The sequence below is a fragment of the Cygnus atratus genome, chromosome 11 (assembly GCF_013377495.2).
Source record: "Cygnus atratus isolate AKBS03 ecotype Queensland, Australia chromosome 11, CAtr_DNAZoo_HiC_assembly, whole genome shotgun sequence".
NCBI classification, from domain to species: Eukaryota; Metazoa; Chordata; class Aves; order Anseriformes; family Anatidae; genus Cygnus; species Cygnus atratus.
Genome location: NC_066372.1, coordinates 22,033,217 through 22,060,396, shown reverse-complemented (window position 1 = coordinate 22,060,396; position 27,180 = coordinate 22,033,217). Strand labels below are relative to the sequence as shown.

At 40.7% G+C, this 27,180-nt stretch overlaps 1 protein-coding gene across 2 annotated transcripts in view; it reads right to left on the bottom strand.

Moving 5' to 3' along the window:
- The window catches only part of IQGAP1 (IQ motif containing GTPase activating protein 1), a 79,142-nt gene that overhangs the window by 23,420 nt on the left and 28,542 nt on the right, over nt 1–27,180 (bottom strand). For both annotated transcript variants that reach the window (XM_035568906.2, XM_035568905.2), the window contains exons 3-17: nt 23,907–24,063; nt 23,485–23,562; nt 20,904–20,980; nt 18,655–18,722; nt 17,835–17,948; nt 17,360–17,538; nt 16,542–16,632; nt 15,882–16,045; nt 10,899–10,983; nt 9,576–9,739; nt 9,192–9,352; nt 8,559–8,683; nt 4,797–4,960; nt 1,235–1,325; nt 78–245 (exon numbers count right to left, since the gene is read on the bottom strand). In XM_035568906.2, the coding sequence (XP_035424799.1) occupies nt 78–245; nt 1,235–1,325; nt 4,797–4,960; nt 8,559–8,683; nt 9,192–9,352; nt 9,576–9,739; nt 10,899–10,983; nt 15,882–16,045; nt 16,542–16,632; nt 17,360–17,538; nt 17,835–17,948; nt 18,655–18,722; nt 20,904–20,980; nt 23,485–23,562; nt 23,907–24,063 (1,886 nt within the window). The remainder of the gene's footprint in view (nt 1–77; nt 246–1,234; nt 1,326–4,796; nt 4,961–8,558; nt 8,684–9,191; nt 9,353–9,575; nt 9,740–10,898; nt 10,984–15,881; nt 16,046–16,541; nt 16,633–17,359; nt 17,539–17,834; nt 17,949–18,654; nt 18,723–20,903; nt 20,981–23,484; nt 23,563–23,906; nt 24,064–27,180) is intronic.

Below are 27,180 nucleotides of genomic sequence, written 5' to 3'. Positions count from 1 at the left end.
TTTTTTCCATCTTGTTTCCATTCTGCATTCAATAATTTTGGATTTATTGTGCTAACAGTTAGCTATTTGTGATTCACCTGTTGCCATTTTTCTTCTCTTGACTTCTGCCAGCTCTCGCTGGTACGTTTCAGCACATTCTGGAGTGACTCCATATAGCCCAACATCTGGTGAACGCAAGGCACTCAGGGTATGGCCAACATCTCCATGGTCTACTGCTTCATTAATGGCCAGAATTCCTAAGGAAACTTTGACAACACAAGGAAGCGGGTTACCTTGGTATTCAGGGGCTTAGTGACTCACAGCAAACACAAAACAACAGAATAGAGCAAGGCAACAGACGCACACAGAAACAGTTAGCGTGTGTGTACACAAATACTCAGCTGTACATAAATATATAAATACAAATTATAGATTAAAAATCTACAAGACAACTTGCAGTATAGAGGTCTTTTTAGTATGGAGTATCCAGCTATATATACATGGTACAGTGCCTGACAGCCCAGGATTTTTGCACTCTGAGTCCTAGTATGGTGCTGATTTATCAACAGTATTTCTCTTCAACGCAGTGTTCCATCCTTCAGCTGAGCTCTACCCTGACAACAGTTTTAGTTAAGACAGCATCCTCTGATAGAGCTCAATCACAATGCCTAACTGACTCAAAAGGGGCCTTTGCTATGACTAGTACCGTCTCCAGTGGGATGTAATGATAGGTGGACCAGTCCACCTGCCAGCTGCACTAAAGAGCAAAAAGCAGACATCACTGATGTGTATTTTTGTCCGTATTTGGGAAAAAAGTGAGGTAGTTGAGAGATACTTCATAGAACTGAGACAAGACAACAGTATAACACACAAACGCTAATGTGCACCAGAAACATACCATTTAAACGTTGCACATGAACATCCTCACACCTAACTACTCAACCACAGACAAACACAATTAGCTGCAAATGTCAAATAATTTGATAGAGATTCGATAGGTATTTCCCCCATTGAAGTAACATGGTCACATGCAAAACCAGAGAAGTGGTATATCCCCCCAAAAAGACAGAAGAAATGTACCATTTAAAGAACATGACATTCATTCTTCAAAGAAAAATTACTACACCTGAAGAACACAAATGCATTTTGATTTCCTTCGCAACATTCCCATGACATTCTAGCTCTCAGCCTTTCCTTAGGTGACCAGTATTTGGTTCACAATGGGATTAGTTGCAGTGTTTGCCACAATACTTACATCTCTGGGACTCCTCTGTGTCCTTGTTGGCCCTATGAATCCCATCCTGAATTTCATCTAGCCAAAGTACAGCTGTTTCATCCTGAGTGTCCTGAAGAGAATATGATGAGGAAAGAGTTCACAGCGTGAAGAGAAAAGTATCACTGGTTCTGCAAAGTAAAATATTCTGTACAGAGCAATAGCCAATACAGTAGTTTTCAGTCTCATAGGAAATAAGAAGCACTTCAGTATCTTTCTAACCAATTTTAGCACAGACATCACGTGCATTTGTGACTAGCAGAGACAACTAGACTACAGCATTACCAGACTCGATACCTCCTCCCATTCAAAAACTATTATCAGGAAACAGAAGCACCCCGGAATTTTGTCGACGGCAATGACCTATGATAAGCAGAGGTCAGGTAAGGGAACTCAAGACAGAGGAACCTGTACTCGTTAATCCTAAAGACTTATTTGCTGAGAGGATGTTCCTTTCCAAGGAACACAAAAATGACAGAATGGTTTAGACTGGAAGGAACTTCTGGAGGTCATCTGTTCCAGCCCCCATGCTCAAGCAGGTTGCCCAGGACCACGTCCAGACAACTTCTGAAGATCTTTACGGAAGAAGGTTCTAGCACCTCTCTGGGCAACCTCTGTCACAAGCTCAGTCACCTGTGCACACTAAGGAAGTAACTCCTGATGTTTAGATGGAACCTCTTGTGCTTTAGTTTGTGCCCACTGTCTCTTGTCCTGGCAACAGGTGCCAGTGAAAAGAGCCTGGCTCCATCTCCCTTTGGGTATTTATATACACTGATGAGATTCCCCCTCTGAGCCTTCTCATCTCTAGTCTACAAAGTTCCAGCACTCTCTTGAGAAGCGCTCAATACCCTTATGCATCTCGTTGGCCTTATGTTGGTCTCCCTCCGGTATGTCCATGTCTCTCCTGTACTGGGAGGCCCAGAATTGGAAACAGTACTTCAAGGGCAGCCTCACCAATGCTGAGTAGGGAAGAAGGATCACCTCTCTTGACCTGCTGGCAATACTTTGCCTCACGCAGCCAAGAATACTCTTAGCCTTCTTAGAAGCAAGGGTACACTGCTGACTCACGTTCAACTTGATGTCCACCAGGACTCCTAGGTCCTTTTCTGCAAAGCTGTCTTCTAGCTGGGTGGACCTCAGCATAGACTAACACAAGTTAGTCCTTCTACAGATGAAATCTGCAAAGTATTCCTTGAGGGGAAAAAAAATGAAGGTGCCAATGCACACATATGCATAGCAGCTAAAAAGTCTCAGGTAAATAATGCCGCATCAGGCTATTCTTGTCCCTGTCCACAGAAGTTTGCATGCCTGCACGAGTAAGCCAAAAAGCATTGTACATATTGCAGCTAGGTGTGAACGCACAGTAGTAAAAGCATGTTTTAAGTCTTTGTTTTAACAGCTTGCTCATTATGGAGTATTGATCATACAATATCCTTTATTTTGGCTGTGATTTGAAGAAATCCAATCAACTATTACATACAGAAACTTTAGAAGAAAAAGACAAGTGCCTACCAAGTACCAAAATATACATAATGAACAATGATCCAGTAACTTCCAAGCGTAGTTTCCCCCCACCTGCTGGTGCTTCATGTAGGTAACCATGAAAGAAATCTTAAGAAGAAACTGCTATCACTCTAACAACTGTTGTATAAATGGAACACAGCAAACATTTACTTCTGATATGGAATAATCATCAACGCTGCACAAAAGAGCCACTACTTACAGCGTTCAAGAGTTTTAGGGCCAGACTGAAAATGAACATTTCCTTACACGTACCCTTCACATTTTTTCCTCACTGTTTTGGTTTGAACCCAACATACATAATGACGCTCCCTTCTACAGACTAACATCTCTTTCTCAGGCTAATTTTATCTGAAAGCTCAGACGGTCCCATGACAGCCTCAGCAACAGAGAAATTCCTACCCAGGGAGTGAGGGACAATCACAGAAACAATTTCCTTAACTGTAATCTCTACTTGCAGAGTCATCAACCCAAAGACCATCAGAACCACCCAGTGCTTTTCTATGCATTTCCTACCACAGGCTTTCAGAGGGCATGCACAGCATAACTTAATACAGGACTGATGCTGTCTCTCTCTACTCATCACATGATAAATATGCATCATACAATGTGCCCCTAACACATAAGCAACTGAAGAATGTCTCGTGGTGAGCTATAATCCCTCTCAGCCTCAAGGTTCAGAAATCACCAGTTAGTAAGAGTTAACTTAGGATAGTGATAGCGATTAATTCTCCCCACAATGTTACGTTGTAATATGATCTCAATTTCTGAAATTACTGCCATGCTGCTGGGAGGAGCTCTAAAATGAACATATGCCTAAATAAGGTAATTTCACGCCAACTGAAGTTACCAGCCCAGCCTGGCAGAAGCTTAAGTGCACAATAAAAAGAGTTTGTTATTTCATTCTGACTCAGCAGAAGGAAATGCTTCAGCACAAAATGTGTTCCTGAAGAACATTAACCCTTTCAGGGCCCTTGAGGAAGCTGCTAATGATTTTCATCACCAATGTGTAGTTTTCAGCTATCGTCATCATGTATGTTTACACTTAGTCAAAAAAAAAAAAAAAAAAAAAAAACTAAACACCCACATCACAATGTTCACCACAATATGATCTTAGTCCCTACTGTGCTAAATTCTGCATTGAAATTAGAGCAATGAGCTGCACAGCAGAAAAAATTAAACACTCTCAGGCCACTGGAAGCAAGCAAGTCTGCTACTACTTTGTAAATATGGGGGGGGGGGCAGAATTCAGCATCCAATCCATACTACTCAAAAATCAGTAGCATGTATACACACACAGTGTCATGCTCTTTCCTAAACTATTAAGATGAGATCAATCTTCCTCTCTCCATTTTCACTTGGACATTAGTCAGTTACTCGAAGTGGCAACTCCATACAAGTAGGCAGAAGTCCTTCGCAAGTAAGATAAACTAGCGCTCAAAAAGTCCTCAGCATTGAGGATGCTTAGCAACTGAAGTGTCACCAAGTGAATGACAGGCATCAAAATACATTTTGCTAGTAGCATGTATTTTGCTTCCCCCCGTCCCCAATTCATCACCTAACTTTTTTTTTTCAGAAACTTTTTGGCTTCTGTAAGTATACCTACATGCGCATTTAACGAAGAATACTAAAAATATATAAGCTTGCAGGAGACTTACATTCAAAAGTTCAGACCTACTAGAATAAACATGGTCTCCTCGCAAAACGAAACAAAGAAAAAGATGAAGTACTGTATCTCCAAAAATGAGATATGTATCTCATTCTGGACCTGGGCTTAGCTGAGCAGTTAATATCTTTGCACCCACCTCTGTAGGTTGTGAAAATTCATGTCTTATGGCTGTATATCTCTTTCTCTAATATAGAAAGATCCAAGCTGACTGGGTAAGATCAGCTGACAGCATGCAGAGTGCCCAGCTCTGCATTTCCATTTTTGTTTCCTGGCTTTCAGGACCAGGAATACCCACCATACGCACACTACATAGATGCAGAAGCTTTTTTGAGAGATGTATTTAATTGCACTTACCTGTGCTTTCTCTCTCTTGGCCCGAAGTAGGGTGTCCTGATAATGCTGAGCTACCTTTGGGGCTACACCTTCCAATTTTGCTGCAGGAATCTGTAAGGCTTGTAGAGTCTTTTTGGTGTCCCCTTCATCCAGAGCCTCATTGATAAGACCAATTGCCAAAATCCCTAGTGAGAAAGGGGTGGGGGGAGAAATAAAAAGATCCTTTTCTTTACAATAATCATAAGCTGTGCTTCAGAAGAAAAGGGCTATTAGTGCTAAACCAGATACCAGCTGAGAATTGCAACATCTTTAACAGAAGATATTTTTACTGGTAAAGAAAGCAAGACTACTTTGCTTCTTTAGAAAGAAATCTTAACATGAAGCTAAAGATTTGCATGGAAGACCATTTAAAAGTACAGTAACTTCATATTTTAGAAATCATTTTTATTAAAAAATATATTAGCCGTATTATCAGAGATGTGGGTGCTCTCAAGAAAAGTTTACAGTTCAGCTAAATTAAAATAGACATACACAAATATCTTATAGTTAGCTAAATGAGAACAAAGCCTGCATCATACATGCCATTTCTACAACAAACATCTCCTGTAAATCACAAAATAACTTAGGTTGGAATGGACACCTACAGATCATCTGATTTAATCCCCTGCTCAAAGAAGTGTCAATTCAAATCACAGTTTGATTGATGGAGACCAAAGATCTTTTAGAAGAAAGTGAAGAGCTCAGAGTGGGGATTTCCAAATTTGGTTAATGTATCCAAAGATCAAACCTTTTTCTTCTGCAATGCAGAAAGAGAATCATGAAACAAAAACTTATGTGAAAAAGAGACCATTTCAGGGTAAGAGCTGCTATTTGGATGGAGCAAAAATTAAGGAAAAATACACACTGAGGACACTACAAGAACCAGGATCACTAAAATGATGATATAGTTTCTGTCAAAAAGCACCATTTCAGCTTGGATCTCCTAAAAGCCACAGAGTTGTACTTTACAAAAACATTTCAAGAATGACACAAAGACACATATCCCAGAACTTCAAAATACGTGGTCTTTATCATCAGATATAACCATGTTTCAGATGACTTTTTTTTTACCTAGAATGTAGTTCCTATGGCAATAGGCACAAAAACAGATGATAGATACGGAGTCAAAATCATTACTGGATACCCACTGAGACCTTTAAGGGTCAAAACCAAGAGTCTACCTAGTCTGACTAGCTTTCAGATTTGCTGTCTCTTTGGACGTGTCTAGGGAATAATTTGATTGCAATCTTCAGTAAAATTGTGATGGATTCTGCATTATGCAGAATTGTCAGTAAGCTGTCTCAAACACTTAATAAATTATTATAATTACATTATAATTATCTATCAGACTTGTTCCTTGCTTTACCTTTTCTAGTTTCAGTTTCCACACTGGCATAGATTTAGCTGGGGGAAGAGATCTTTTAGAAATGCAGAACACAAACTTTCTGCACTTACTACTTGTAAGATATCCAGCAATAATGATCATTTTAGTTAATGCCAAAATGAAAGATACTTTGTTATCATCACAATATGACTATCATCTGCTTTTTCCCCAAACAGAACTACTTAGTATTTACTAAGTCTCCTTTTTCTGTATTACTGACAGAGCTCTAGCTTGTAAAGGAACAAAACTACCATTAGGATTTTTTCTGTTCTTAAATTGACATCCTTCTTGTTGACCCAGGCAGACTGGTACAGACTCTTTACGTCCTTCTACAATGTGTACATATACTTTAGGTACATACACATCTATAAAGATACTTCTCTCCCTACACGTGCTCGGAAGGATGCGGGGGAGCCCTTTCTTTAAAAACATCACACACACACAAGAATATTGAGACTACTTGATCTCAAGAGGACAGAAGAAAAGCAGATATGGTAACTCTTCGACCTAGGAAAGGGCACAGAAGATAAGCAGTAATTATCTTTGATTAGTTAGCTAATATGGGCATGACAAGACTACTCCATGGAACAACAGTATGTTTTAACTCCTCACTATGAAACATTTTTGAATTTGAAACCATTTATCAGGATAGCAAAAGGGAAAAATACAAGGTTGTATGGCTTGAGGACTTTCTCAGACTAACTTCTTCACAGATATGAGATAAAAGTATCCTTGCATAAGGGCATGTATGAAACACAAACAGATGAAAGAACTGAGAAACTACCCATGAGAACATCTTATCTCATTACTGTATTTTTTGCATTTTTTGTTGTTTTTGTTGTTGTTTTACAGCGTATAGGAGTGTTATAAGTACGGTGTTGGACTACATGACCTAGGAGACTGTAAAATTGACATTTTGGTGTGTGCATGCACTCGTGTGGGTCCCTGTTTGTCTGGTTTCCACATAACTACTCGTTTGACCTAAACAGGAAACACAGTGTCTATTTGGAGATCCAGGAAGTAAGTTAATCAAGATAGCAGGCTCTGAAATTAAATTTTAACCCTCTCTAGATTATAGTCTTTTGAGGTGAGACAGCTCATCAACTACGCAACAAACAGTGGCAGAGGGTAACTGTTTGTCTCAGTGGACACTGATGAACTTAATTTTCACCTCAACGCTTGTGACAAACCTTTCCCCTCAACACATAAAGAAGGCTTTAAACTAAATATTACAAAGATGGCTTGAACATAAATGTTTTTCTACTTGCAAGGTTTTCAGTACTAGTCATAACAAAAAATCACAGTCCCTTAATGAAACTGAAAGCAATTAATAGAAAATTAAGCTATTTGGTAGTGAACCGCACAAGGAGTTACCTAAGAATAAGTCTGCCTAATTGTGCTATTTTCAAAAACTTCAGTATCTTCGCTCCAGATTTTAAGTCAACTAATACTTTCTTGGAGAAAGAAGAATTACCCCAATTCTCTGTTTACCTGAAATTTTTGTTACACTCAGTCCCAGTCTTTTATCACTGCTAAAAGACACTTATTACCATAAAGACCATTTAAAAATAGAAACGAGGAAAATGCGGAAGTAGAAGTTATACAAGAAATACAAGTTAGGTTAACACTCATTTACATTTCTCAATTTGTAACAGGAATTTACTTTATGAGTATTTAAGAAATCTGGTACTCGTTCTTGATACATATATTTAGAATTTCTATGGATTATGTACAATTAGTTCATATTAACAGGAAACTTTCTTTTTTTTTTTTTTTTAAACAAGTCAGAAAGTCATTTATCAGTCATTTCAGGTTTTACAGTCCCCGGCTGTAACAATTATTGGTCATACACAGGCTTAAAACAGAAAATGAAAGCTTCTACTTTCCTTACAGAACTAGATGTAAACAAAACAATTAAGCTCTTAAAAGATCAGCACGCTCCATTTCAATTCTAACTTGGGATTTGGGTCGCAACATCTGGAACTTAGACTTTCAATGGCAAAATTGGCTTTTTAGGCCAAAACATTTGAATACAGATTCTGGACTAATCCTAGATACTGAGGGCAGATTGCATATTTTCCTAACAAAAGGGTAGAAATTTGGATTGCAAAGATTAACGTGGTGTTTGGAGACAACAGTTTTCAATACCAGAAAAGCTCCTGGATGCCCAGTCTCTCCATCAACAGTTCTGCTGTCAGGACCCCTTTATCACAGACCACAAAATCTGGCTCGTATCTTCCTAGGTATCTAATGTATTGCTCAACCATAAGTCAATCAACAGCTTTCTGTATTGGCATGCCCCTACTTTTGGCACACCTTATGATCTAGGATCAGCCTAGTATGAATCAAGGAAAACTTACGTTCATGTTCTTCATGCACAGCTACATTCACACGATCCACAGACGACTGGATGTCATTCCACGTGATAAATTCATTTCCCTCTGCACGTGTTTGAGATTTCAGCTTTATCAAATCATCAATGTATCTATCAAAGAACAAAAAACAAAACCGTTAAGTGTCATGTTACGAAAAGATAGCCAGGGAACACACAAGACAGCTTGACAGAACCGAACACAAAATGGACAGAGAACACAAGGGTTGAAAGTGGAGCAAACATGAAAAGGGGGAAGAAGATAAAGAGGAAAGCCTGTGTGAAAGATGTCCAGCCCAAGTGTGAAATAATTGCAAAAAGCACTAAAACAGTAAATGAGGGTCCAGGGCAAAAAAAGACACTGTGGGTGAGCTAGCCTAGTGTCAGTGACAACCTGGTAGTATCAGAACGTGGCTTTTACTTGAAACCATGAGAAAGCTTCAAGAGAGCACGGAAATGAGACTAGCAAGAAACGGTAATTTCAAAGAGAAGATACAAGTGCCAACAGAGAAGAAATCAATACCGTAGTAAGTAATGAAAGAGCCTAAAGTGTAAGAAGAAAAAAAAATATCACAAAATATAAGCAACATCAAGGACAGACATGATTCTTGGAAATATCTACCTTTGAGAGTTCTCATCCTCAATGTTTGTGAGCCCCGTGACAGGACTGCTCAGTTGTTTCCACACGGTATTCACATCCCCTGAATCCAAAGCCCTATTAATCAGGGCCACAGAAGACAGCATCTCTACAGCAACAGATAATTCTGGATGTGTGAGGTTACCCTGCATACAGAGAGGACAAATTAATTCTACTTTCTCTTCACAAGCTATTGCTTGAAGAATCTTGAACTGCTAAATAGCTCAAGATTTAGGGATTAAACATCGTATCAGAACAGACGAAGTATCAATACAGTTCTATGAATGCTCAAGACAGGCACATTTAATGAAACAGACCAGGCAGATCTAGCGATGCATATCAGTTTCCAGAAGAGAGAACGTTACTTACTTCATGACTCTGTTGCTGCAAGGTGGACAGCTCCCTTTGGTAAAGAGCTGCAGCAAATGCATAAACCTCTGGTAACTGGGCCTCTGGATTCATCATTTCTGCCACAGTCTTCTCAGCATCACCCATTCGAATTGCAGAATTAATTTTGGCCACTGCTGCCAGCCCTAGAAATTCCAAGAGATAGCAAAAAGAATGAGGAAAGCAGACAGTTGAGTCTCCAGTAATGGCAGCGCTTTTATTCTACTTAATTATCAGATCCCTTTCACAAAAAAGAGTAATTCCCTTAGTGGCAGGAAATGAGTGAAGCTTGGTGTTCCGCTTTTCCCCAGTTAATCTTCCATTATTGCAAACAACTAGACTATATAATGCCTTCTTTCAAATAAGACACATTTTTAAAACGAGACTTATTTTTAAAACCAGTCCACCTTTTTGCCTGATTCTCAGAGGACTGTTTCACCAAATCAGTCTTTTGATGATAAGAAGCCCCATAATTGCCAATTTTTTCCATGGGTGATTAATAAGGACTTTTCCTTCCTGTGTCTATACAGGTCAAGGAAGTAACAAGCACTCGATAGCAGATGCACTTTGGCTAACTTTAAAATAGCACAAGTAGATAAGCAAATGCCAAACTCTATGCTGAACCAGTAGGATACTTTGAAGGTAGCTTCCTAGTTATTAGACATTCACTATTTCCTTGTAATCTAAACTCTCCGTACCCATGCCTCTAGCAGCCTTCTTTCTACATATTACAAATTGAACTAATTGCTCCTGCACAGCCAAAACTGAACATTCTTCCCCAGAAGAGAGCTCTACCTGATGTCAGAAGCACTGATCAAAAAACAGTCAGCCATTGTGATCTGTATTTCATTTGCTACCTGGTATTTCGAAACAACTAGGCATACAAAAACAGCTGAAGTTCTGTAGCTCAAACCAAGTAAGACTTACATCAATGGTCAATAGCTAACCTAGCTTTCGCACCTCACGCAGTAATCCAGATTTCCTTCACAGATCCATAAAACAACATTAATACTAACTGCCTGGAAAAGACGTTCTTTAAGGTGGATGTAAAAGTTCCATGTTCCTTAGTGTTTCATCTAATGTGCTGTTTTCTCCAGCAGTATTTTAATAGCTGGATAAAAGGCACTAGAGACAGTTGTCATGATTATTTTTTAATGTTTTCAGTGGCCTTAAAGTACTTAAAGAACATTCATAATGGTCTGAAAGAAACCTGATGTATCTCCACATAAACACAAATATTGTGCTCTCATCCTTCTGATGACATCCCACAGCTACTTTGCTGCAGTAATTTCTGTTGCTCCTTACTTTGCTGATATTGTTGTGCTGCCCTGTTAGCAGCATCCACTCCCAACTGCAACTCTTCCTTTTGCAGAAGACCTGTAAGGCCAGCCTGAGAAAAAACAAATTGGGAGAGTGAAACAATGTCAGCTCATTCACTTCAAAAAGCTCTGCAAAAACAAACAAAAAAAAGGCAGCTTTTCCTTGTACAAAGAATGCCACGTGCATTCAGGAGACAAAACACTCAACAGATTCTCAGTTCCATGCTGAAAGAGTACATTTGTACAACCTGATCCCTTTTAGAAGTGCAGTTCCATGAAAACAATTATTAAATGCAAGACCCCACTTCCAAATATTTTGAAACATGTAAGACAAAGGAGACAACTTTGCGGGGAAAAGATTTGCTGTATGAGCTGTGTGCTGCAGGCAAGTTAGTATTTGTGTAGCTTGCCACGAACGTACACGTCAACTAATGTTCCATTTTACCTCCAAACAGTGAAAGGGCTATATGAATGTCAAAACCAGACAATATCCATTTTTGGCTTATATGTGATGCTTCTTGGACTATACAGTATCACATGAATAAAAACAGAAAATGAAACTGTGGAGCAGGATGGACAGAATAACTTGGGTACTACCTATACAGGCCATAACCCTTCATTATAGTTCACACAGTAAAGATTTCTGTCCAGAAGCACCAAAGACCACATTTATATAATAAGAGCTTTCAACTACTTTCTGGAAGAGCATGCAATCTGACTTTGAAGTTTAGAAAACAGCTGAATCTTGGTTTTGCAATGACTAAAACATTTGGTAAAAACCTTCCCGGTCCTATTCCATCCCTAGAGATATCTTTGGAAAACTACGGAGAGTTTCTGCCACACCAATGCTTGGTAGGACTTCAAAAAAGCCCAATTTTTTTCCTATCTGAATTGTAGCTCCCAATAAACATCACTTGCGAAGTTCTTTTTTTCCTCAGAGATAAGCGACAAATCTTCTGAATAGCAGCAGCTGCTGAACTAAGTCCTATTACACCCACAGAAGGGTGTAACAGCAACACACATAACATCCTTCAGTTTCATCTTTCGTGCAAAATCCCAAATAAGAAACACTAGCAAAGCATAGCGGTAGACTAACTGCTTGAAAGAGCATCCCAAAGCAGGACGTTCACTTTAAGAAATTATTCTGAGGAACATCATTTAGCTGTTCACCAAACAAAACTGGCATTTATAAAAATAAATAACTCAAGAGTAGCTATGAATTGCTGTTGTATCCCCTTTAGATTGAGGGATCCTTCTAAACACTAAAAAGCTGCTCTCCAAAAAAAAAAAAAAAAAAAAAAAAACACTTTAACATTCTATAGAAGAGAAGTATTACATACACAGGCTAATCTACTGATCACAGACTGACATTGAGGAGGTTCAGGGAATGGAACACATTAAATTAGCAGAAAAGTACATCCTAATAAGCTCTATGCAGACCCCATCCAAAGTGGGAGTATAAATCAGCTCCCATACACCTCGCACTGCAAATGCATTCAGTCCTGCTCCTGAAAAAAAATATATAAATAATATATAACTGTTATATGTATTATAAAAAAATGAAACAATATATAAATAATATTTGGTGTATCAGAGTATATAAATATTTGAAGAGAAGATGTAAAGACAAACAACATTACAACATGTAAAGATGAACCGTTCTATTTGCTACATCGCTTTCCCAGAGACTGATGTGAGGATGACAAGACCTGCAATTCCTTAGATTCTCCTTCTTGCCCTTCTCGATTATAAGAGGGACTTTCACTCTCTGTTCCTCAGGAACCACCCCCAGTCTCCATGAACTTTCAGAGACTGCTGAGACTAGTCTCACGATCACACTGGTTAGCTCCCCTCAGCACTCATGAACGCAGCCCACCAGCTCACTTGTCCAAGCTGTTTAAGCATTCACTACTACAACCTCTGTGTCCCCTGTCATCTGCTCCTCTGCCCCATTCAGCAGGGGTCCCAAGTTTTTCCAAGTCTTCCTTTTGCTGTTGATAAATACATAGTACTTCTACAACGTACAAGTACTTCTTGTTGCCCTTCAACATCTCCTGGTCAGACTCAGCTCCAGTGGGCTTTGCCTTTAACCCTGCCCCTTCATGTTCAGTCAGCATCTCTGTACTTTTTCTGAGTCACGTGACCATGCTTCCATCCTCATCCTCTTGTGTGCTTCCTTTTCCTGTTTGAATTTTGTCAAAAGTGCCTTGTTCATAAAGACTAGAGCCTCTTGCCACTTTTGCTCAGCTTCCTGCTCAGCAGGACAGGCATTATCAAGTTTGGAGGAGATGAGCCTTGAAAAAATCAGTAAGCTCTCCTAGATCTCTCTTTCAGGACCATATTCGTGCTTTTCTTCCAAGCGGTTCCAAGAACAGGTCTTCAGGCTCTCCTGAAGTCCAGGGCTGTGATCCCACCTTTTACCTAGTTCTGTCCTCTCAGGATCCTGAACTCTATCTTCTCTGTCTCATAGTCACTGCATCCAAGGAGGATGCTGACCTCATCTCCAACCACTTCTTCCTTGTAAGTATTAGGACCAGCAAAGCACCCCCCACCCTCATCAACTCCTCAGTTACCTATGCCAAGAAGTTATCACTGGCACGCACCAGAAACGTCCTGGATGGCTTGTTACCTGCTGTGTTGGCCTTCCAGCAGATATGGGGCAGTTAAAGCCCCCCATGAGGACTCAGACCTACGAACACAAGGCATCTTCCAGTTGTCTGAACAGGGCCTCACCTAATTCTGCCTCATGAGACAGTCTGCAGCATACACCCATGTCATACATGTTGGTCTGCCTGCTACCCTGACAAGTAAATTCTTAACTGGCACATCATCCCTCCTTAGGAAGAGCTCCTTGCACTTCAAGACAATCTCTCACTTAAAGGGTTACTCCCCCTCATAGAATCATAGAATGGTTTGGGTTGGAAAGGGCCACAGGTGGGGTCTCACAAGAGCAGAGCAGAGGGTGAAAATGACTTTCCTCAACCTGCTAGCTACGCTTCTTTTGATGCAGCCCAGGATACAGTTGGCTTTCTGGGCTGCAAGTGCACATTGCCAGCTTGTATTTAGTCTCTCATCAACCAACACCCCAAGTCCTTCTCCTCAGGGCTGCTCTCAATCTGTTCTCCACCCAGCCTACATTTGTGCTTGGGATTGCCCCGACTCAGGTGTAGGACCTTGCACTTGGCCTTGTTGAATTGCATCAGGTTCACATGAGCCCACTTCTCCAGTCTGTCCAGGCCGCTCTGGAAGGCATCCCTTCCCTCCAGTGTGTCGACTGCACCACTCAGCTTGGTGTCATCTGCAAACTTGTTGTTGGTACACTTGATCCCATCGTCATGTCCTTGATGAAGACCTTGAAAAGCACCGGTCCCAAGACAGACCCCTGAGGGTTACTGCTCATCCCTGGCCTCCACCTGGCCATAGAACCATTGACCACTACTCCCTGGGTATGACCATCAAGCCAATTCCTTATCCGCCGGGCGGTCCACCCTTCAAAACCATATCTTTCCAATTTACAGGTTAGGATGTCACGTGGGACTGTGTCAAAAGCCTTTCAGTAGTCCAGGTAGATGACATTGGTCGGTCTTCCCTTGTCAACTGATGCAGTCACTCCATTGTAGAGGGCCGCCAGACTGGTCAGGCATGATTTGCCCTTGGTGACGCTGTGCTGGCTGTCTCAGGTCACCTCCTTGTCTTGCATGTGCCTTAACACTGCCTCCGGGAAGATCCGTTCCGTGATCTTGGCTTCCAGCAGTTAAGTACATATGATTACCTGATATCTGACACACAGTGTTTACTACTTGCCCTGACAATACAAGACTTGTACTATCAATGATATCAGCTCCAGTACCTGATTATTTATCACCTGTAAAATATAAAGGACTTAAAATACATAGTTACTCTCTAGAACTCAACATAACTGATTCGTTGTCTGTTCAAACCTGACATTTATCCAGGACCTCAATGTAAACTGCCAGGCCCTACTACAGATTCAGATCTCTAATTGCTCTCTAACTACTTCTACTTCAAACTGTGGTTCAAAGGTCCTACGGACAAATACGTTTCTCCAGCCTTTTACCTTATCTATGTGGTCTGAACTTTTGGAAACTTTTCTATACTCCCTACGGTGCAAAAGCTCGCTCTCTCTCTCTCTCTGATGTGTTTTCCAGCAGCCACTGTTGAGTTACATCATAGCATTTTCTACTTATGACATACAAGTACGTATGTATCCACCACAGTGCCCAAGATCTAGTTTGCTGTAACTGTTCAACTGACTTGTCTGCATTTTTCCTGGATCCAAATGCATGCAATACCTTGTCTACTTGGCTGTAGCTTTTCAAAAAGTAATTCACTAAAGAGATGCAGTAGTAATAACCATCTACATAGCAGCATATTTTCCCCTATTAACATGCATGACACCGTAATAACAACTGACACAACACTTTTTTTAAATCTATTTTGCGAATTTTATAAGCAGCATATATAAGCCAACCTGCACCTAAAATCCACTGGAGTTGGCTTTAAGTGAAAATCTAGTATCATTCTTGGTTATGGATAGGATTTTCCACAGTGAAAGTAGAATACTGCTTATCTGATAGGTATTTATAAAAAAATATCCACACTGTGTGAGCACTGACAACAGTAAAACGAGAGGAAAGATGTATCTGTATTATGCAGTTCTGTGCATACACATACAAGTGAGTATTTTCAAGTTTTGTGAAAGCATTTTAATTTTATGTACCTATATATATATATATGTAAGTGTTACACTGGCCTTACATATGCAGAATTAAAATTAAACAATAATTATGTTTACTGTATGGTTTTGCCTATTAGTGTTAAGTTGTTCAAAGCAACACTAAACTGTAATACAGGTACGTTGCAATCAATTAGTATACGATGGACAATGGTATGTCCAAAAAAAAAAAAAAAAGGTAAAAAAACAGCAATGATCTAGGCTTTTCCATACCTCCTGCTTCTGCTGTTTATCACTCAAAAATTGCTTGAAATACCAGTCGCAGTTTTCTCGTAGCAGTCCTCGGAGTCCCAGGGCCGGTGTTGCCAAAGCTTCATAAAGTGCTAACGCATCTCCTTGTTCCAAAGCTAGGCCAATCTTTGATATGGCTGCATGTGCTAGTGACAGTAAAGCACAATTTTGAAAGAAACATTAAATAAGAAAGTCCCATAGGTTGTATAACCTACTGCTCAGAAAGAAATACTCTTAGACCTGATGTGTGGCGAGTCAGGTATGTAATCTGAATGGTAGACTTCCAAACCAATTGCAAAACAGTACTTTTAACAAGGAGCTGAAGGATAGAAATAACATGCATTACTCAAGATGAATTGTGGGGTGGCAGGGTGGTATGTGAGGCTCCAGAAGCAACACAGGTAATCCATCCCCTTAAGGAAAGGCAGCAGAAGTCAAAATAAATTCAGCTTACAACTATGTACCAATAGCACGTTAAAAAAAATAAAAGAAGCAAAAAAAAACACCAGCAAGGGAGCTGCCTTCCACTTCTGCTAGCACTACAGCAGCTTTCTGCTTGTTATAGAAAGCAAGGAGGAGGAGCACAGGTATCATTTTAAAGTATTCTTTTAACCAGGACTATTACTTTAGCATGATACCTACTGTTCACTTTATTGATGTTTCCCTGAATCTCAGCTTGAGTCAGAAGTTCTTCATACACATCTCTCTCTCTCTCTGAATTTTCTGAGGCAATCTGAAGATGAAATAAAAACTAGTCAGTGTTTCTATGATCTCCTTTGTCTTCAAAGATCTTTCATAATCCTTTCATGTAAATAGTCAGTGAGCACAACTGTTCATATAGAGCTATGAGATGGGTCATCTATCCATGATCTACGCGTGCAAAAAGCCCTAGAAGTAAATACATGTAAAGCATACACTCTGATACAAATGGCATAGAAACACCTTATTTCAATTTATGGACTCTATATGAACACACAGCAGAGCTCCAGGACATGGAAAGCAGAAGACAGCTAGGCATTTGATATATAGTGCAATAAACTACCTTGAACCCTACTGAGAGGGTCAATTGGTTATGCTCACCATTTCATTGATATAAAAATGTATTAATATAGTTTGAAGATAGACGGATAGCATTCCCAACATATAAAGGATGATATGAATGCTGCGTCATACTGATGATGATGATGATATGAATGCATGCGTCATATGCGTCATACATACGCTGCTACATATACAATGCGTAATTCAGATAGCTGAACAGTGTAATGCAAGTACTGCTGTCTTCTACCATAGGAAGATGGGTTACTGGGAGCCATATTAGAATATCATCAGGAATAAATACTAATAACCTAATACTATATATACAGGACTGTAACACATTCTGTGAATTCCCTCACAGTTTAAGCTACAATATATAATCGTAACGCAAACAAATCGATGAATTAAAATAATTGATTTACCCTGTTTTTAGCATTCTCCATCTTGTCTTGTTTTGCTCTGTAGAGTGTGTCTTGGTAAGTGGATTCAAGCTGATCATCAAGATTTATTAGCATGGCATTAGGGTTCTTCATTGCCATAAGTGTGTCAGCTGGAACCTGGTGGTCGATTGCTTCATTAATGGCAATGACCGCAGCATGTACTGAAAAACAAGCCACAGCCTGAGAGCCACAAACACAACAGCCCTGCTAAAAATTGAGAACTTGACTGAAAAGAAAAGAATTATCTGGAAGTTATCTGGAAAGCAAAACCAGCATGTTTTTGTGTTCCTGACAAAAAAGGGTGTCTTACTTCTTAGTAAGACTTTCTAGCAGAAAGAGTGCACATGCAAACCCTCTTCCCACTCTTTCAAAAGACCTGTACTGTCTTAAAACAAGGTGCATTAAAACTGACACTTATTTAATATGCTGATTTGAATAATCACATAAGTTGACTCACATGCTGCTTCATCCACAGAGAGTTCATTTGCCAGAATTCCTCCAATTTTGCTGAAGGCAGGCATCTGAATACCATACTTCTCCAGTTCAAGCCTCATATTACTGATTTCTTCCTCTAAAACGTACATTAAAAGTGTTATATAGGCTACAATGCACTAGGAAACAGCTATGTATATCAATATACATGCTAATCAGTCAGGAAAATGCACAAACAATACTTCAGCATTCCTTTTTCCTGCAGAGAGACTGCATTGAGAAAAGGGGATGGAGAATATGGAGACATGCTATTGCAAAACACCAAGTAACTCAAAAACAGTGCTGTTAGTTTAGCCTTTTATAGGTACAATCAATAACTGGTTTGCAGGAAAATAAAGCTTTTAAATTTAGCGTGTGTCCTCAGGCAGTAATTTTGGTAATGCAAAACACACAATTTGACACTCCTGCACAAATCAAGTAACTGAAATCTTGATGAGGCATGGGGACATAAGCAGCTCTACTTTAACCTCTTAAGGGAACTCAGAACTGCTTACCATATCCCAGATTAAAACTTCTCCCAAGGGGATGAAGGCAAGCCTAAAGCATCCTACACCAACAGCGGTGAAAAATTAAGCAACTGTTATTTGTGAAAGTAACGACAAGTGAACTAATGACTATTTACCTGCCTTAGAAGCACTCAAAACAAACCTTTTGCTTTAACTACGGGAACTTCTCACAGCCATTAATCTTGATTTTAATTTGCATTTAGGACTCCCACAGTAACAATCCTTTCACTGATCTATACAATGCCTACAACACAACATCAGCACAGTTTTTCTTTTTACCTGTGAAGTCTACCTTCCCATATAGATCCTGAATCTGTGGCGCAAGACCCAGTTTGAACAGGTACAGGCTACAAAAGAAAATAATCAATCAGAACTAGTAATTTTTCCTCATGGTTCTAACAATTTTAGGAAATAAAGATTTAAGGAACCATTCAGGTAAACCAGCATAACACATCACCAAGAGAACGAGAGCTGACTCCCTACTTCCTCCCTTTTCACCTGCACGTGACTTCACTAAGCTGATCTAACTTACTAAAATGGTATTAACATATTTATTCAGTCATTTTTCTGTAATTTCAGTGAATTGATCCAACTCACAAAGGAGCCTGACAAGAAATGGAACTGCTACAAAGGAGGGATAAATCCACACAGCTACGGATAGCTATGACTGGGGAAAGAGAAGCAAGTTCATCCTTCTTGCCTGTCAGGCTGGCTCAGCACAGCTCATGATACTGTACCCTCTAGTAAAATATCTGATTATGCAGGAACATTAAAAATAAATTATTTAAAAAAACATACAACCATTCCTCAGGTTGAACTCAGTTTTGACTTGCATGGCAAAGAAAGGACAGACAATTTCACCTTTTCACATGACCTCAACTCATAAAATATCTAAATCTCCAATCTTTACAGACCTAAGCGATATTTTATTATTTTTATTAAACACAAGCACTAGGCAGGAACACCTATGACTTATGGAATGTCAACAACACCGTGTTCTTGGTCTTCATTTTTTAACCAGAATATAGTGGTGCACTACGCCTGAACAAAGAACAAGTTTTTTTTAAATATCCTTTTCCAAGTTTACATATACATGGCATAATTACTTCTCTTTTGATGGTAAGTAAAATTACTTAAAATCACACAATCTTGAGAAGTCTGCCTTTGCAGAAAAACCAGCTATAGAACATTTCAGATGAAAGTTCTTTCTTTTTTTTTTCCAATTAAGTAGTAAAAAGGTATTATTAGATGAAAGATTATAAATTCTTCAGCTTTAACTTAAATACTATTCAATTTGCTCCCTGAATTAATTTTCTTTTCCTAAATATGATCTAGAAAGAGTTCAGCAGCAAGCCTATTTTTCTATTTAAACTTGGTTATTGTCCACCATTCTGACTACTGTACAGGAGGAAAAAAAAATAGAAAATGGCCAGGCTCTAACAAGAAACATGTAACAAGAACTTGTGCCAGCCAGCTCTAGGAATAAAGTAACTACACAGCTGCTAGCAAGGGAGAAACTTTACCAGAAGTTACACAAAAAGGAACGTAGCTCTTGATAGCAGCAGCGTACCCCATCACAGGTCTACACAAACTCGAGTGACTTATTCTGCAGTGATAACTCATTTTAGATATAAGCTTGGATCAAGTTCATCATTTCTATGAATAACAACTTGATCTAAAACTTAATTCAAATAGCGTTCAGATAAATGCAAGCCATCTGTATGGATTGCGCATTGGCAACAGACCAAACAGCAGAACAAGCTATTCTGGAGAACTGAAATTGAGCAAACAGATGAAGATCCAAATGTATGCAATCCAGCATTAAATCACCCAGTATATTCTACAAAAGGAATCCTTCTTATGTAAAAATCACATCCTCCAAAAGCCATCCAAACCAGGCTGCCAGGTGCCAGGAGGGGATAGGGGAGGAGGTGGAATCGGGAAGCCTAAAGTGTCATCCCATCAAATTGAGAAGTATCAACAAATGGGCCCCACCAGTTTCCTCAGGGACTCAAATTATCATACACCGTCTATGTGAGATTTTAAATTTTAAGAGACCTTTCAGCAACAGTTACTGCTTGATCACTAACTGTGATACACATCAAGATACACATACTACAATACATAGCTGTGATCGTACTAGCTTTTATTCAGTGTGCTGACCGATCTCTGAATAGACCAGTATGTTCTTTTACACAGACAGCTTTTAGGTCTTCAAACTTTCCTTTATGCCCCTATTTTTTATTTTATTGTTAATCTCTGGCTCAGAGAGCAGAGAGGGAGGGGAGAACTGTGTTGGGAAGGTAGTAGTCACAACATACTCGACTGGTTATTTTTCTCCTCAGCATCTGAATTGGCCACTGTCTGAGACAAAATACGGGCTCTGTGGATCTTTGCTCCAATCAGGTACAACAGTTCTGCTAGAGAATTTGTCCCCATCTACCCTTCAGCTCAGCTCTCTACCCCTTACCTTTCAGCTTTCTAGACAGATTTCAGAAGCAAATAGACTTCTGCCTAGTACGCCTTACCTGAGTGCGTGAATACAATAGATACAGCGTGGCATGTTCTTGCGATCATAGATATCTGTAGTTTCTGGGTAGAATATCTGAAGATAAAACAAAGTTAGTCTGAACAATACTCACTCTGTATACCTCAATGTCATAACTGTGATAAGCCGAAGTCTTCTGCAGTACGTTAATGAAGCTCAAAGAATTTTGTTTGGTGGGCTGCTTCTCTGCCCCTAGCTCAACATCTCTCCTACTTGAAGTGTCAATCTTTCTTGTTTCTTTCACCCAAACCAAGGCTTCCTTCTCCCTGCCCAAGTTCTACACACATGAAAGCATACAATCCTTCCTTTTTGTGCCTACCAAGACACCGGGCCATAAGAAGTTAACGGGGACTTTGGTGAAAGCTAAGACGACGAAAAAATACTTGCAGCAGAAGAAAGAATGAGGATTTTGTTTGGACAAAATGGGGTCAAAGAGCAATAGAGGAGACAGTAACAAAAGGAGACTGAGATGCTCTGGCACACAAGTCAGCTAGACTTAAAAAAAACTTTCAGACAGTCTCAAATGCAAAGCTCCTAAATTTAATATAAAAGTGCTGAAGGAAGTACGTTATTTTCTAGTTATTTATAGGTTTCTTGCCGTTGCCAACGAGCACAAAGTAGCATTACTCTTTCTGTAAAGGCAAGAGCAACTGAACGAAGTACCCTTGCCATCCTGCAATATCAGCTCCCTGGCTCTTCTACACAGGAAAATAAGGCACCAAATGTCACTTTGTGAACGTACCAGACCCTAGCCCAGTTTCTTCAACGCCTCCTCACATGTTTGTTTTCCCCAAGGCCCCATTTCCATCTGAAAATCTTGGCTTATACCTGGCACTTAAACCTTCTGTATGTCTCTCTCTCCCCCTGTTTATTTTAATGACCTTCACAGCATATCACAGAATCATTAAGGTTGGAAAAGACCTCCAAGATCATCTGGTCCAACCATCCCCCTACCACCAATATCACCCACTAAATCATGTCCCTAAGCATCACGTCCAACCTTTCCTTAAATGCCCCCCAGGGACAGTGACTCCAGCAACCTCCCTGGGCAACCCATTCCCAATGCCTGACCACTCTTTCTGAGAAGAAATTTCTCCTAATTTCAAACCTGAGCCTCCCCTGGCGCAACTTGAGGCCGTTCCCTCTTGTCCTATCGCTAGTTATCTGCGAGAACAGGCCGACCCCCAGCTCCCCACAACTTCCTTTCGGGTAGTTGTAGAAAGCAATAAGGTCTCCCCTGAGCCTCCTCTTCTCCAGACTTTCTCCAGTTCCCTCAGCCACTCCTCATAGGACTTGTGTTCCAGGCCCTTCACCAGCTTTGTAGCTGTTCTCTGGACACGTTCTCCAGGTCCTCAATGCCTTTCTTGTAGTGGGGGGCCCAAAATTGAACACAATACTCAAGGTGCGGCCTCACCAGAGCCGAGTACAGCGGGACAATCACCTCCCTGGCCCTGCTGGCTGCACTATTCCTGATACAAGCCAGGATGCCATTGGCCTTCTTGGCCACCTGGGCACACTGCTGGCTCATGTTCAGGTGAGCGTTCACCAACGTCCCCAAATCCTTTTCCTCTGCACTGCTTTCCAGCCACTCTGCCCCAAGCCTGTAGTGCTGCATTGGGTCGTTGTGACCAAAGTGCAGGACCCGGCACTTCGCCGTGTTGAACCTCATCCCATTGGCCTCTGCCCATCGATCCAACCTGTCCAGGTCCCTCTGCAGGGCCTTCCTACCCTCCGGCAGATCGACACTTCTCCCCAGCTTGGTGTCATCTGCAAACTTACTGAGGGGTATTTCGATATATCCTAATCCAAAATTTATTCCTTTAAGATCATCAAAAATCCCAACAAGGCTCAACTAGTAAACCTCAACAAGTTATTTGAAAAACTTTGCCTAATATAAAGTAACCAATTTGCAAGCACGTATCCAAATAAAACACAGCAGATTAAGTTATGCAATGCTTGCTTTGGTGGTACTGAGCATGTTTTACAGAAAACAAACAAAAAATATACTTAGAATCCATGTATGCAACTTGATTATCCGCACAGAACTACCACAGTTCCATATATGTTCACACAACAGCGCTTATTGAACTCCTCTGAGACAGCAGGCCATTCATTCCTTTAGTATAGCCAATAATTCATATTTAAGTCACACCAGGAACATATTTCGAATTCATTTAAAAATTTCATACGCAAATCTGAAGAAATGGAGAATCTATTGTTTTTTGTTGCACTGCTTCTTTCAGTGTAGGTTTCAAAAAAACTGCCGCAATCTAACTGTAGCTCAGATATTGCTCAACAGAATGCAGATGGTATGCCAGACTTGTGATATGAAGGATACTGTACAGAAGAACAAATTATTTTTCTCCTAATCATTCTCTCTCACAGCAGAATGAAATATGTCAGCATATTTTAGGGTAGACTTTCTACAGAAATGCAAATCTAGAAAACGAAGAACTAACTATATAGAAGTCTGACGATTTTAGTTAAACAGCAAATGCTTCCACAGAATGTAAACCTTTTTCGGATTATATACTTATCAACACATACAACATAGAAATTACCTTTGGGAGACCGATCTCAGCCATGGCATTCAGCCACTGAATTACATTATCAGTGTGCCGGAAGTGAAGACCAGTTGCCTGAAATAAAAATAGGCAGAAACAAGAGGGAGGGCAGACAAAATATCACAACTGACGAGACAGATGGTGAAAACTGTACTCTTACAGAAAAGGCGTTAGAAATCTTCCATGTACAATTATATTGCTTATTTATAACAAGGCAAGTTCTATCATGAATGCAAGCTCAGACATAAAGCTAAGAGTCCACTCCCCTCACTTACCCAATGTTCTAAAGTGAAGGAGGAGTTTTCCAAGGTAACACTAAAATAACATAACTTTCTGCTTATTCAGTCTGCACCTCCACGTGCACATTTTCCTATTGTAAATCTATACCTAATCTAATACCCACAGAGAGCAGCTCTCACCTTATATCTAGTCTGTTCCCTATCATAGATTTTCTTCACAGAAACGACTTTAGGAGAGAAAAAGTTTCCAAGTTTGGCCAGGTAGACTCCATTTCTCAATCCTTCTTCGAGTTCTGTTGTGGGAGGCAGCTCCTCATTCAGACAGGCCTCCATCCATCTGTAAGTGCAAGAAGAACAAATTGGGTCACTTGAATATAATTCCAATTTGTGAACACAACTCTATGTTAAGTAAGTTCCTTGCTGCTACTGCTATGTTACTCTCCAGCATAATATTTACTTAGCACAGAGGCTGAAAGTCGGTATAGCACTATCAGAAAATCTGTGTCATTAAGACACTAATCAGTAATGCTTCAGACAAAACATTAAGCAGAATTACAGAGTTCAGAAGTTATTAAGATACCATCTCGCCAATATATTCTTCCTTCTTCAGCTCGTGACTTAACTAGTGCTGGTCCACATAGTAGCCGACCTGTCCTTTTAACTCACTCACATCTTCCTCTCGAGTACAGGATCATTTCACAAGCATCTCTTTTATTCTACTTTCATAAAATATCTGCTAGTTATTTCTCTAGCTGATTTCCTACAATGCTGTCATCAAGTCTACGTTCCTGGCATACAAATTCTCTTCCACTCTACTATACATTTCAAAAACAGTAAAAATGGGAACAGGCACTACTATGGTCTGACTTTCAGTAACAGAACTTTGACTTTTCTCTCCTCGTAACTGATTTGCTCTTGTTTCCTTCTGTCTCATTTAATTTAATGGTGCTATTGCAGTTCCTCGTGACAAAAGAAAAAAAGCAAAAAACTTGAAAAGTTGCTGTGCTCACGACACAGGTGCACCTTGATATTTTTTCTTTTCAAAGCTACCACAGAATGTGTATCGCAAGCTCAGCTATGCAGTTTCTTCCAAAGACGACACACTCCCTGGCTGTTCTGTTCTCCAAAGAAGGGAGCTCCACTGCCAGGGAACCTTTCTAAAGTGTTTTCTTTAGAACATGCCTCACTTCCACCCAAACTCTAAAGCTCCTAAAGGACAGATCAGCCTTGGATCAATTAATTTCACAGAAAAGCATCTTTCAAAACAACAGTGGCCCAGAATAGCACAACCAATATTATAAAACAGATCTGACAGTGTAATATAAGAAAGGTTAATAAATCGGGTCACAGGGATGATGAGTTCACTTTACTGGGAATGAGTGTAAAGAAAGGCAGAGGATCCTACTGCAGTGGTTTTATCCTGCTGAACAGCTAAACTCCACCACAACTGCTTTCTCACTCCCCCTTCTCAAAAGAAGGGGGGGAGGAGTACATACGATGTTAAGAAAGACAGCTCATTGGTTGAGAAAAGGATAATTTAATTAATGGAAAAAGAAAGAGGAAACAAAACCAAGCAAAGGCTGCATGGAAGCGCAGAGAGAAGAAAAAATTGTTCTCTAATTCCCATCAACAAGTGATGTTTGGCCACATCCTGGGAAGCAGGGCTTCAGTATGCATAGCAGTTGTTTGGGAAGACAGATGTCTTCAATAATGAGAGCACCCCCTCCTCCTTCCCCTTTCCCACCTTTTATTGCTGAGTGTGACATTACATGGTATGGAATATCCCTTTGGTCGGTTTAGCTCAAATGCGTTAGCAATGCCCCTTCCCTACTTGACCACCTCCAGCCTACTGGCTTGGGGGGTGGGGGCGGGGAGAGAACCTTGATGCTGTGCCAGCACTGCTCAGCAATAGCCAAAATGTTGGTGTGATAGCAATAGTGTTCTAGCTACAAGTGCAGAGCACAACACTATATTGGCCATTGCAGGAAAAGTTAATTTCATCCCGGTCACACCCAATACACCTGCTGACCCAATGTTTCTATTTTTTTCTTTTAAATGAGATTGAGATATATTGGGTCCCAGAGAAATTTCTCCAGAAACAGAATTTTAATTCTCTGAATACTGTTTTACATGCATACGTAACTGTAAACTATTTAGCTCCATGTTAATCCAGGCAAAATAACAGAAACACACCATACTGAATGGAAGTGATAATAGATTAACTGAATAACATGTCCTGCAAGGACAGGCTGAGGATGCTTGGGCCGTCTGGTCTGGAGAAGAGGAGGTCAAGAGGGGACCTCCTTTGCTCCCTGCAGCTTCCTGAGGAGAGGAATCACAGAATCACAGAACTGTAGGGGTTGGAGGGGACCTCAAGGGATCATCGGGTCCAACCCTCCTGCCAAAGCAGGTTCCCTACAGCAGGTTGCCCAGGTAGGCATCTAAATGTGCCTTGAATACCTCCAGAGGAGACTCCACAACCTCCCTGGGCAACCTGTTACAGTGCACTGTCACCCTTACTGTGAGGAAGTTATTTCGCATGTTGGTGCGGAACTACCTGTGGTCCATTTTGTGGCCACTGCCCCTTGTCCTGTCCCCACAAACCACTGAAAAGAGGTTGGCCAAATCCCTCCGTCTCCCACACTTAAGATGTTTGTAAACATTAATAAGATCCCCTCTCAGTCTTCTTCTCTCGAGGCTGAACAGACCCAGGTCTCTCAGTCTTTCCTCATAGGGAAGATGCTCCAGGCCCCGTGTCATCTTTGTGGCCCTCCGCTGGACTCTTTCCAGGAGATCCCTGTCTTTTTTGTACCGGGGAGCCCAGAATTGGACACAGTACTCTAGGTGAGGCCTCACCAGGGCAGAGTAGAGGGGGAGAATCACCTCCCTTGACTTGCTGGCCACGCTCCTTTTTATGCACACCAGGATCCCACTGGCCTTCTTGGCCACCAGGGCACACTGATGGCTCATGGTCAACCTGTCGTACACCAGGACCCCCAGGTCCTTCTCCGCAGAGCTCCTCTCCAGCAGGTCACACCCCAGCCTGTACTGATACACGTGGCTGTTCCTTCCCAGGTGCAGGACTCTACACTTGGTCGTGTTAAACCTCATTTGGTTTCTTCCTGCCCAGCTCTCCAGCCTGTCCAGGTCTTGCTGAATGGAAGCACAGCCTTCCGGCATGTCGGCCACTCCTCCCAGCTTTGTATCATCGACATACTTGCTGAGGGCGGACACTATTCCCTCATCAAGGTCATTGATGAAGATGTTGAACAAGACCGGATCCAGCACCGACCCCTGGGGAACACCACTAGTCACAGGTCTCCAGTCGGACTCTGCGCTGCCAATCGCCACCCTCTGAGCTTGGCCAGTCAGCCAGTTCTCAACCCATCTTACTGTTCACTCACCTACCCCACACTTTCTCAGCTTTGCTACCAGGATGTCGTGGGAGACAGAA